The 11,619-nt window shown below is 48.5% G+C and overlaps 1 protein-coding gene across 1 annotated transcript; it reads left to right on the top strand.

Annotated features, from left to right (window-relative positions):
* Window positions 1-1,713: 1,713 nt before the first annotated feature.
* RASL11B (RAS like family 11 member B) lies at window positions 1,714-6,269 on the top strand. The gene is made up of 4 exons (XM_002814791.6): window positions 1,714-2,082; window positions 2,703-2,759; window positions 3,912-3,988; window positions 4,769-6,269. The coding sequence occupies exons 1-4, from the start codon at window positions 1,941-1,943 to the stop codon at window positions 5,237-5,239; spliced, it is 747 nt and encodes a 248-aa protein (XP_002814837.1). The 5' UTR covers window positions 1,714-1,940; the 3' UTR covers window positions 5,240-6,269.
* Window positions 6,270-11,619: the final 5,350 nt, after the last annotated feature.

Here is an 11,619-nt window from a genome sequence, read left to right as displayed (position 1 = left end):
TCACAGGTTTTGTATGGGCTTATGGTAATGAAAATCAAGCCCAAGAAACTAAATGATTCAAAGCAAAATTCCCTTTGACAGCTTTTGTCACGTCTGTGTGTGTGTATTAAACCAATACTTTAGCCTACATCATTATTTTACCACGTAAGCATGATAGAATTGCAGGCTTTTTGGAGGGGAAGGATTTTAAAAGTACATGGTTACCTGTACTTACAGTCTTGCAAAGTTTGATTTTATAGAAGTGACATTCAAGTCTGATTTAAACCATGCAGAAAGACATGGTGCATATTGGAAATGCTCTTTTTCTTTCTGACTCAAATGGCTGTTTATTTTGTTCTAGTGATCTCCCTAGAAGTCAGCCTTTTATTATGTTTATTGTAAGGTTGTATGTCTTTCTAATTATGTGGCCCATCCTAGAAAACTTGCTACCTTGAGATTACCTTTCTATTTCTCCTTGCATTCCTGCAAACACCTAAACCTCTGTGGACAAGAGGTTCATCTCAGAGTCTGAACTGGCTGAGGATCATAAAATTCTGTCAAATACCTGGTCAATTAAGTTCAGGTTGGAAGAGGGGGTCAAATTAGATGCCTGACATGTGCGGATAAGGGCACTGGTTTATTTCACATTTTAGCCTGTAATGTGGGTGGGTACACAAAGCCACAGAGTTTGTTGTCATACCCCAACATAAAAGCCTCTGGGACAAGATTGAAAGGGTAGCGGGGAGAGGGCCTTTGATGGGGCGTGGGGTGGTTAACCCGCGACTCTGGTGACATCTTGCCATCAGCTGCAGCTACAGAATGTTGCTTGCAGGAGAAATTTGGCCTGCCGTTGGAGATGTGTTTCTCAGATGAGACTGTAAGGGGCCGGAGCTTGGGATTTTAGGAGTGCAGGGCCCACCTCTTCCTTGGCATCAAGCCACTTAACTAAACTCTTGCGGTGTCTTATGACCAGGGACGAAGTGTGGGGCCCCTTCGGACGTCGCAGCTGGGGTAACTGTTTTCCTTCCATTTCACAGCTCTTGGTGGAGGTGTGACTGAGTGAGGCGCTGGAAAGCTTGTTCTGTAATTACTTCTTGATCCGCTTCTAGGCGTGCTGTGCATGCGTCCGACCATGTGTGTTCGCGTTAGCTTGCGCCGTCAACAAGAGCCAGAGAACGTGGGTCTAGGATAAAATGTGGATGGTATTTTTGCTTCAAATGTCACATTTTACGGGGGTCTAAAGGTCTTAGGCTGGAGTCTTTGTGGATGATTGCAACTGTAGCCGAATCTATGAGCTGGGATGTACCCAAGCCAGTGCAATCGCTCCAAATTAGGGCGTGTGGCACTAAGCCGGGCAGCAAACGCCGCTCCCGGCCCGCCCAGAGCAGGCGCCCTAGGTGGGGGCTGCAGCGAGTGCGCGCGTGGGCTGTGGAGCCGGCGGAGGCAGCGGTCCGGGATGGCTCTGTGGAGGCTGCGCTCTCTTCCCGGCCCCGCAGCCACAGCATCTGCCCCATGCTTGCGCGGCAGGACCTACCAGGCGCCCGCGCCGGGCTGCGCCACCTCGGACCACCCGCGGCTCCCCTCCGCCCGCTGCCTCTTCTCCCCGCGCCTCACGGGGCTCGGCACTGACTCCAGGCGCCTCCGGGGGCGTCGCGCGCGCGGAGCGGCGCCGGGGGCGGGGCCTCGTGTAGGGCGCCCCGGGATTGGCTGTGGGGAGAGGGGGCGGGGCCTGCCGCGGAGAAAACAGCCTGCGCGCCGCCCCAGTGCAGTCTCGGTCTGGAGCCTGAGCCCTGCGGAGGGTCGGCCCCCGGCCCCACCCCGCCCGTACCTGCACTTATTTATTGTTGTTATTATTTCTTACTGCGGAGCCCCGCAGTCGGGTCCTCCCGCCCGCTGCCGCGCAGCGCTAGCATTCTCCGGTCCCTCAGTCCCTTCCCGCGCGCTGCGCCGCAGCTGAGGCGATGCGCCTCATTCAGAACATGTGCACCATCGCCGAGTACCCCGCGCCGGGCAACGCCGCCGCCTCCGACTGCTGCGTGGGCGCCGCCGGCCGCCGCCTGGTCAAGATTGCCGTGGTGGGCGCCAGCGGCGTGGGCAAGACCGGTGAGTCGTCGCGCTTAGCCCTGGGTCTGGTCGTGGACGACCCCTGACGGGAGTTGAGTGAGGCTAAACAAGGCGTGGGGAGCGGTGGGAGCTGCAGCGCGACCGCTCTCCGTCCCGCCGCAGGGAGCCGCTGCCCCTTGGGAGTGGGCTTAGCCGTTGTCTACGCCACCCGCCTGCTTCCACAGACGAGGGAAACAGGGATCAAGAATGGCCAGGCAGCTTTCTGGGGACCACCGGCACCGCCGCCATCAGAACTTTGGGGTGTTTGAGCCTCTGGCAGTGCCTGGCACAGAAAGGGGAGTTAGTGAAGGTAGCCCCCCGGGAGGTCTTGAAGGTTAGGAAGACATGGGTCTACTGGAAGGCTTAGGTGTGGCTCAGCCGGGCTCAGAGGAGGGGGTGGGCCCAGTGAGCCTTCCAGCTGCACAGAGCCATAATTCACGATGCCTTCTAGCCCCCTCCTTCTTGTCTGGAAGAAGGGTCAAGGAGCTACAGGGTAGGAATTTCACTTGGTGGCTATCTATGGCTTTCTTTGGGAGAGCTGTTTTCCAGGCAGGGGGTGGGGTGGAGAACAATCTAACTTCCAGGGTTAACACTTTGACTTTCTTTTTTCTGACCTGCAGCACTGGTGGTCCGGTTCCTCACCAAACGATTCATCGGTGACTATGAAAGAAATGCAGGTGAGACAATGCATTTGAGAAAAATTCTGTCCCACTGCAGGAGGACTGCGGTTCCGATTTTCCAGCGCTTCCCAGGCAGGTTCTTTCAGTGACAGTCCGAGCCTGAGGATCCTGCCACTTAAAACTTTCCCCAGTCCCCAGCCCTCCATGGCGCCCCCCTCCCATAACTACCATCTGGCCTCATTCCATTCCAAGCCCATTCATCATTTTATCAAGTGCCTGAAAGTATTCCCCTTGGTATGTTTTAACTATAGTGACCCCAGTTGGAAGCACCCTTTGTAGTCAAGAACCTCTCCCTTCAAAACACTCCTGCAAAAGTCGTAAAAAAAAAAAAGAAGAAGATGGCCAGCTCCTTCCCCCACCCCTCTCCTCTGCTGGCTGCCTTTCAGAGGTGACCTTTTAAAGCAAAGGCCAAAGGAGAGCAGTTGTAAACCTAAAGTTCCTCCTTCTTAACAAAGACAAACAACTGGATGGTAGAATTTTAGGAGGAGAATTCCCGAATAAATGAGAGGACACATTTTTCAATCCTTATGATTAAGAATAGCCACGGGGGAGGCTTAAGAGCTTTCTACCTGTGCTCTGTTAGCAAATTGCTTAACTCTGTAGACCATATGAGTACCTATAGGGGATTATTTGAAATGAGCTGTATAAGCTATCCCAAGATAAGACATGGCAGCCTTCTGCTTTGATGTAGAGTTGATTATAATTATGTCACATTTTTATTCCAACTGATAACATTGGCTGTGTGTTTACTAACAGTATTTGTCTAGCAAGCCAGTATATCTAACGGCCAAAATACAAAGTTACAGTCAAAGAATGAATCAAGTACTCAAGAAAACAGAAACCTCACATAGGCTGAGCAAGATAATTTGCATCAAGGGAGTACTCTAAAAATGGAAACTTTGTTTAAAATTAGATAAATAAGTTTTCAAAAACTTGCAAACTCTGCCCTGGTTTTAATAAATCTAACATAGGATTAAAATTGCTGTTGTTTTTTCAAAAAAATCTGAAGTAAGCCCACTAAATGGAAATAAACTATAGCTGTTTTGTGTGCATTTGTGCATTGTGCATTTTTTTTCTAGCTTAAAACTCACAATGTTTTAAAAGTTGTACAAGAAGGAAGAACATAATCTTTTTTATTTGCCTTCATAGGTAATCTCTATACTAGACAAGTTCAGATAGAAGGTGAAACCCTGGCTATTCAGGTTCAAGACACTCCAGGTATTCAGGTGAGAAGCTCTGAGACTGGGTGAAAGGGGAACCTACTTGGCTGTGGAATCATTCACTTTTTCTCAAAGTTCCTCATGCTGCAGGATCAGAGAAATTTGGGGAGTCACATCTAGACTTTTACATGTCTGACAATTCAATTGTATCTGGCTGTTGGTCAATCTTAGCATGGTTTTGTTTGGGAGATTTGGCTAGGGGGCAGAAATCTTCCTTTAGAAGGATTCAACACAGCCGGAAAGCCCAAACCAAATGCAGTTGGAATTGGTGTTTTCCTTGCTATGGTTTAAAAGTCCAGTTTTAATATGTGTGTCTTTGGCATGAAAAACCAAGCTTCTGGGTATAGTCTGCAAATACTTGGAATCTCTTTTGTACTGGAAAGTTGCTCTATAGACAAAAGCGCCATGCTAGGGTTTTCTTCCCCCCGCCTCCTGAACTGGGCAGTTATCCAGGTTTAAATGCTTCCAGCTCCTATCTTTACTTCCCCAGACTTACTGTCTAGCCAGTTAATTTCCCATTTTGTGCAACTACAAAGTCTCTCTGCATGGAGTTCTCTGCAGGTCAATTTTCCACTTGAGTGTGGTAAGCTGCACTGTTATTTATTCCAACTCTGTGCAGCTGGATCAACATATCGTCAAGAAAGCTGAAGTGTGTGGGATATAACTTGTTTATGGCCCGCAACCTGGCATTACTATGAAGGGCTCTTTTGAATTTGAAATCTACCCAAGCCCAGGCTCTTGGTACAACTGGCCAGCATTCACCTTGCCATCACTCCTTTCTTTCAGGTCCATGAGAACAGCCTGAGCTGCAGTGAACAGCTGAATAGGTGCATTCGCTGGGCAGATGCTGTGGTGATCGTTTTCTCCATCACTGACTACAAGAGCTATGAACTCATCAGCCAGCTCCACCAGCACGTGCAGCAGCTACACCTGGGCACCCGGCTGCCTGTGGTGGTCGTGGCCAACAAAGCTGACCTGTTGCACATCAAACAGGTTGACCCTCAGCTTGGACTGCAGCTGGCCAGCATGCTAGGCTGCTCATTCTATGAAGTGTCTGTCAGTGAAAATTATAATGATGTCTACAGCGCCTTCCACGTCCTCTGTAAAGAGGTCAGTCACAAACAGCAGCCTAGCAGCACACCCGAGAAGCGAAGAACCTCCCTCATTCCCAGGCCCAAGTCACCCAACATGCAGGACCTGAAGAGGAGGTTTAAGCAAGCTCTCTCTGCCAAAGTGAGGACTGTCACCTCCGTCTGAAGCAGGAGGAGCACTCAAGGGGGTTTGGTCTTCCCAGGAAGAGGGCCTGAGGTTCTCCCAGTGCAGGAACGTTGAATATTGGCAATGATTCCTGGTTCCAGAAGGGCTGGAGCAGAAGGGCCAAGAGGGCCTATGGAACTGTTACAGAAAAGGAAGTGTTGTTCTGAGCAGGGGGACAGGATTGATGAGGCTTGAAAGAGCCCACTGAGCCACTCTCTGAATATGTGAAATGTACTCTGTGTCTTTTCCTTTAGAGTGGGGAGGGGTCATAATCATTTTGGTTTCTGCATTCAACTACCTTGTAAATGGTGATCCGTTGCAGTTTCACCAAATGTATTGATGTGACTTACAGTGGGAATGAAAGAACAGATTAAGCATTAATAGGCTTTCTTTTTTCCCCCTTTTTTCTTTTTTCGCTTTTCTTCTTTCTTTTCCTCTTTTTCCCCAAGAGGAAGAATTGCTTTTCTCTTATCAGTATGATTTGTAACTGAAACACTATTCCTACAGAATGCCTTTCTAACCTGAAGGATACCCAGATTTCTTTCTTTATGTACAAGATGGAAAATCCCCTACCCCTCAAAAACAGGTTGAGTTTATGGGCCAGAATATTCTGTATACCAGACATTGGTAAGCTCGCACGGTTTGCAGGAAGGCTCTGGTTCCCCCTCACAGGATGAGCATGCTCAGTTGGGTGTGTGTGGAGGAGCTGTGAACTTCACACTCTTCAACCCCAGACTTTGACTGTATAGTTTTTTGTTTTTGTTTTTAACTGTTCCATCAGGAAAAAAAGGTGTCAGTTGGTTTTGGTGTGACTTGTGTAAATGGTTCATGGCAATGACGTTGGGTTGCTTCCTAGGCCTGGCCGAGTTGTGCCTAAGGGTGGCTGAAATACTAAAACACTATCTTACAGCAAGTGAACAGGGGCTACCTGCCAAATCCCCTCCACAGATGCACTTTAAAAAGCCACTCATGCTTTGGCTTAAACTGTAATTAATTTATTTTATGTACAATAAACCGCATTTGAAAAAGAGCAGATGTCTAACTTCGTCTCTATTGAAACGTTAACTTTCTGCCATTTAGACAAAGTATGACCTAGAATCCTGTGATTATTGGGCATATTGAATCTGGCATTGTGCCTTTTAGGGGTTATCTCTCAAGGATCACAGCAATCCAAGGAGGTGCATTCTAGTATTATCCCCATAATACAGATGAGGAAACAGGCCTATAGAACAAGATCAGTAACTTGTCAAAGGCCACAGCCTGTAGCATTGTTAATTGTAATTTGCTGCTTTATATTCAAGGGTAGCGTATCTCCTATTCACTAACTTCGTGGTCTTCCAGGTATACCTGAGACGGATGTCTGGCTCCACATAGTCAGCACAGCCTCGAGGGTATTCTTTCTTGGACACTAAGATGACTGCTTCTTTACACATGCTTTGTTTGGCAGACCTCTTCTTTGGGTATGCTGCTTTCAGGAGATTCACTTTATTCTCACTGTAGAAGCTTGCAGTCATTGATCTGGGGCTGGGAAATCAGGAGCCCAGTCCTATAGACCTTTGCCACACGTGTCTCGCTAAAGCTGCCAGCTCTCTCATCTGTAACACTTGGGCCTAGAAGAGCTTTCCTGCAAGCTAAGTAAGCCACCATCTACAGGGGCAAATAATCACAGCTGGCATTTCTTTGAGTAGTGTTTTCACATATCTGATCTCATTTAAGGCCCAGGAGAACCCAGGAGAATACTGTGGGGTATTGATACCATTTTACAGATGAGGAAGACAGGCTGTAAGTGTTGAGTGATGTCTTCAGATTCACACAAAGGAGCTGAACCAATGCCACCTGACTATATTTACTGTTCTTAGTCTTTTAGAGCATTTCATAGCTAAAATACTCCGGCACGCGTGGGGTGATGGGGCCACAAGTGAACAGCAGTTGAGGGGCTACTGTGGGGTGTTGCCAGGATTTCCAATCAGTGTTCCCACAGGGTACAGATCCTGACAGCTGACAGCATTTCCAGGGATGCCTCAAACCTTCCTAATATGCAAGGTAACTTTCTATGCTTTCAGCCTAACCTCATCTCTGAGAAGGGTGTGTGTGTTGGGGGTGGGCAGGGAAACGGCGCTAACATGGGACTGAAAACATCTCAGTTCAAGGGCAGTGACAAGTATCTCCAACTGGATTCTATTCACTTTTATTTCTATTCAGCCTATGCGGTTGTGTTAATGTCCAGTGAGTGAGAGGTTGATCTTTACATATTTACTGACGATCCCTTCCCCACGTTCTGGAATTAAATAGGAGTTTTCCTGCAGGTGGCTTTATGCTCCCGAGGCACTGAGCAGTGCTGCATTTCAGTGATCACTGCCGCGCCACTGCCCCCTTTTCTTCCCACCAGCTTCCAGGCTGCAGGGCTCTGGCAGCCCTTGTCTGCTCCCTTGCTGAGCTGTGAGCTCCAGCTTTTCCCTTCCTGGCCCCACAGCTAGCGATTGCCCCTTACTTCCTCAACCCTGTACTGGACTCAGTGTCTCCTACTGCACCTTAGACAGGCTGGAAGGGAGCTCAGAGCTGTGGCACACCCAGAGGGATAAAGTGGCTTGTGCAAGGCCACTCTAGGAGAGAGAGGGTGGGGAGAGAGACAGAGACAGAGAGAGACACACACACAGGGACAGAGACAGAGTCACAGCTGGAAACCACCCAAGTCCCCATTCTGTCCACTCTCTCAGGCGGACTTGTCTATTTATAGTTCTGGAACACATTTTTCTCTCTTCTAATAAATCTAGCTTTATGTGTTATTACTTTTGCTCATCTCTTTCCTTGCTGGTTAACTCTTCACTTAATCCCTGTTTCTGTTTTGTTTTAAAATTTATGAGCTACCACCACCTGGCCCTGAGAAACGACCCTCTCCACCTAGGTAGGGGAATACCTCCTTTGCCACCTTGGAAAGGGAAGGCAGGGATGTGTATGTGTCTGGGGTACAGGGGAGCAGAGAAAGGGAAGGAGTTAGAATTTACTGAACATTTACAACACGCCAGATTCTACGTTATCCCCATTCATCTTTTGAAGAATCCTGTAAGGAAGGGTAGTAATAGCGCTTCTATTTTAAGGATAAAGAAACTGAGGCACAGAGAGATGAAATTTACCTGCTTAAGGCCACATCGGTTATAACAATTATTGTTTCTATTTATGGAAAATCTGTGTGCCAGACCCCATAGGAGGGTTTTTGAAATAACTGATGTTTGCTGTGATATCTCTACAATCCATCTTTAGTCTCCTCTTCAGAAAAGCAAAAGGGAGGCTGAGAAGAATTGGTTGGCCCAGGCCCTAAGGGGCGGATCCAGGACTCCATCCCAGGTCCGTCTGATGCCACTGCCTAAGCCCTGGGCTGATGGCTCAGCAGAGCCCCACCTCGGAGCCCTCCTCTTCCCTCCCCTGGCCAGGTCTCCTGTCCTGCTGTTCTCGTCTCCCCTTTGCTGCTGTGGGCTCCTGGATTCTGTGGGGCTCCAGGCCCCCCTGGCTGCCAACCACATCTGCTGTTGCCATCAGCCAGCTGCTCACTGGCCTCCAGCCCTGCTCAGTCATAAAGACGTCCAGGCTGGGAGGGGGAGGGGCATGTAGTCCGGCTGTCTCAGAACCGAATCCACTTCTGTCATGATGTCTGGCTTTTGAGTTTCCTCCCTTGCCTCAAATCAAAAACATTTGCAACACTCTGCAGCCTGCCTGGCGCTGCATGGTGTGCAGAGAGGGCTCAACCCTCAAAGTCTTCCTGGCTGCTCCTGGCTGCAGTACTCACCAGGCGCCGCAGATCCGGGTTTGCCTGCCCAGCCAGCTCCTAACCCCAGGTTTAGAAGCCATGGGTGTATTTATGGTGAGCCCCTTGCTTTGGTGGAAAATGAGATTTTGACATTCATCTGACACTCCAAGAGGGAGAAAACAAATGTGTTTTCTGGGCAAATGAACAAGTTTGTAGGCACATCCCTCAAAAATGAGCCCCTGATAATCTCTGGTGCTACCTCTGCACCCAGGGGAAATAGGCACTGTCCAGCTGTCTCTGTGGATAACTCATGACAGGTCCCTTGGGGAGTGGCCCAGGATGAATTAGAGAGCTTGTCTGGTTATAATAACCAGGAAAACTGGTGTTGCACAGATTCCCTTTCAAGTCTAAAGAGAGATGGTTCCAGAAAGTTCTTACTATCCTCATTACTCTCCTGAATTTGCAATGAGAATGGGATTAGGGTTATTACTGACTGTGGCAAGATCCCAGCCACCACCCTCCAAGCTTCCCTCTCAAATAGTTTGCAAACCCTCCATCATCTGGTTTTGTCTTTTTAAATTCCTTTTAAGACAGAGATGGAGTCTCTTGATGTTTCTTGGGCTGGACAGCAGACATTTGTAATACTGGATTCTTTGTTGTTGAGATTCTGTTTCTGGTAACCAGGGTAAAATAAATAATAGTGGTCTTGGGGGGAGTTTGATGGAATTCTTTGTTATTGGGATCCCATTGTAATGGAGGGGTGGCATAAACAGAGCCATCTGCATAGGCCCCGGCCCACTAGGGACAACTCTTGGCTGATGTAGCCTGGAGTGCTTCCAACCACTTGGCCGTGCCCGTGCCCGCTATGTCTGCCCTGAGGTAGACTCCAGAATAGGGTTTACAAAGGCAGAAGTCAACCGCTACAAAGTATTTACACTTCCATCAATTATGTTTATAAGGAGTGTGGCCAGTGAGGTAGCTGGCAGAAGGTTTGGATTTGTAAGTGCTTGTTTAGGTGATAAACACTTAGACCCAGGCCCCAGACAGGGGAAACCAGTCTTATCACTCAGCTCAGCCTTTTAAGTCACCATCAGGTGGCTGACAGCTGCTGGATCCCTTTAGAATGGATACATTTGGAGGGGTTGAAATGGGAAATCAGTAAGTCCATCTCAGATTCTGCCTGACTTCGTGGCTAGCATTAGTGATGGAGAAAGTTCTATCAGAGACATATGGCCCTGCATGAGCAATCATCAGACATTTATTACCAATAAATTCTTATGTGCTCTGTATGAGCTCACCATGTGCCATGTTCCAAATGCATTACACATATTAACTCTTTTAATTCTCCCCCAACCTAATGTGGCAGGTCCTATTGTTATATGACTGCATGGTCAGCAAAGACCAGGAGAGGTGGACGACGATGTGGAAGAGGTGGGATTGGAATCCAGCCATCAGACTGGGCTCTTGACCTCTGGGCTGTGCTACCTTGGACCTATGTTGGACCGAGTTGTTATTCCTCCTCCATTTTCTCATTTCTTTGCAGACCCCATGAATGCCTCCAAATTTCCTCTTCATTTAGTATTATTTTCCTGTTGACATTTTATCGTTTTGAGAGGTAACTTCCTTGGCGTCCTCAGTGTGAAAACTCATATTCCTTGAGATTCACATGCTGGCCACTGTGTTAGGGAGATGGCTCCACAGCAACCCCCCATGAGGCAGGTGCCACAGTTATCATTTCTTACAGATGCAGACACTGAGGCTTGGAGAGATCCACAGTGCTTGGAGTGGCAGAACTGGGACTTAGGCCCAGAGAAGCCTTCAGAGCCCTTTTCTGCCCGCTGCTCCTTCCGGGGGTGGAGGGCATGACTTGCTTCTCCTCCAGCCCCTCCCACGCTGAGAAGTGTGCCCACGAGCCTGGCAGCAGCAGGGAGTTTCCCGGGAGGCTCTGCCATGGCCACAATCCTCCTTCCCCCAAGCCCCCCTCTTTTTCCTTATTTGTTGGAGGCCCTTTGCAGGATTTATACCAAATGTCTATTGTGTTCCTGCTTTTTAGTCAAGGAGCAGTGAACGTCCTGTGCCTCCTGCTTCATCTTCACCCAAACTCTGGTTACGAAGAAATTCTTCCAGCTCACCTTTCCTCCAAAGCCTTCTCCCACCTGACCACCTGCCTGGCTCAGCTCCTCAAGCCAGCCTCCAGAGAAGAAAAAGATGACCATAAGCCAAACTTCTGACACTTCTCCCACCACTCACAGACTGCCCCTGACCATACTAATTACAGTATGGGGAGCATTTTCAAGACATAAGAACTGCTGAATAACATTTACAATCAATACCTTCCTCCTTTTATCATTTCAGATTAAAAGCTTCTGAATTTTTTTTTTTTTTTTTTTTTTTTTTAAACAGAGTTTCACTCTTGTTGCCCAGGCCAGAGTGCAGTGGTGCGATCTCGGCCCACAGCAACCTCTGCCTCCCAGGTTCAAGTGATTCTCTTGCTTCAGCCTCCCTACCTGGGATTACGGGCATGCACCACCACACTCGGCTAATTTTGTAATTTTTTTAGTAGAGACGGGGTTTCTCCACATTGGTCAGGCTGGTCTAGAGCTCCCGACTTCAGGTGATCCACCTGCCTCAGCCT

Source organism: Pongo abelii, chromosome 3 (genome assembly GCF_028885655.2).
Source record: "Pongo abelii isolate AG06213 chromosome 3, NHGRI_mPonAbe1-v2.0_pri, whole genome shotgun sequence".
Taxonomy (NCBI): domain Eukaryota; kingdom Metazoa; phylum Chordata; class Mammalia; order Primates; family Hominidae; genus Pongo; species Pongo abelii.
This window is presented reverse-complemented; position numbering and strand designations above follow the sequence as displayed.

Bases quoted from the DNA above. Each gene is read 5' to 3' on its own strand.
- RASL11B (XM_002814791.6), top strand. From the start codon at position 1,941: ATGCGCCTCATTCAGAACATGTGCACCATCGCCGAGTACCCCGCGCCG. The intron at 2,760-3,911 runs GTGAGACAATGC...TTGCCTTCATAG, and splicing joins TGACTATGAAAGAAATGCAG to GTAATCTCTATACTAGACAA. The intron at 3,989-4,768 runs GTGAGAAGCTCT...CCTTTCTTTCAG, and splicing joins AAGACACTCCAGGTATTCAG to GTCCATGAGAACAGCCTGAG.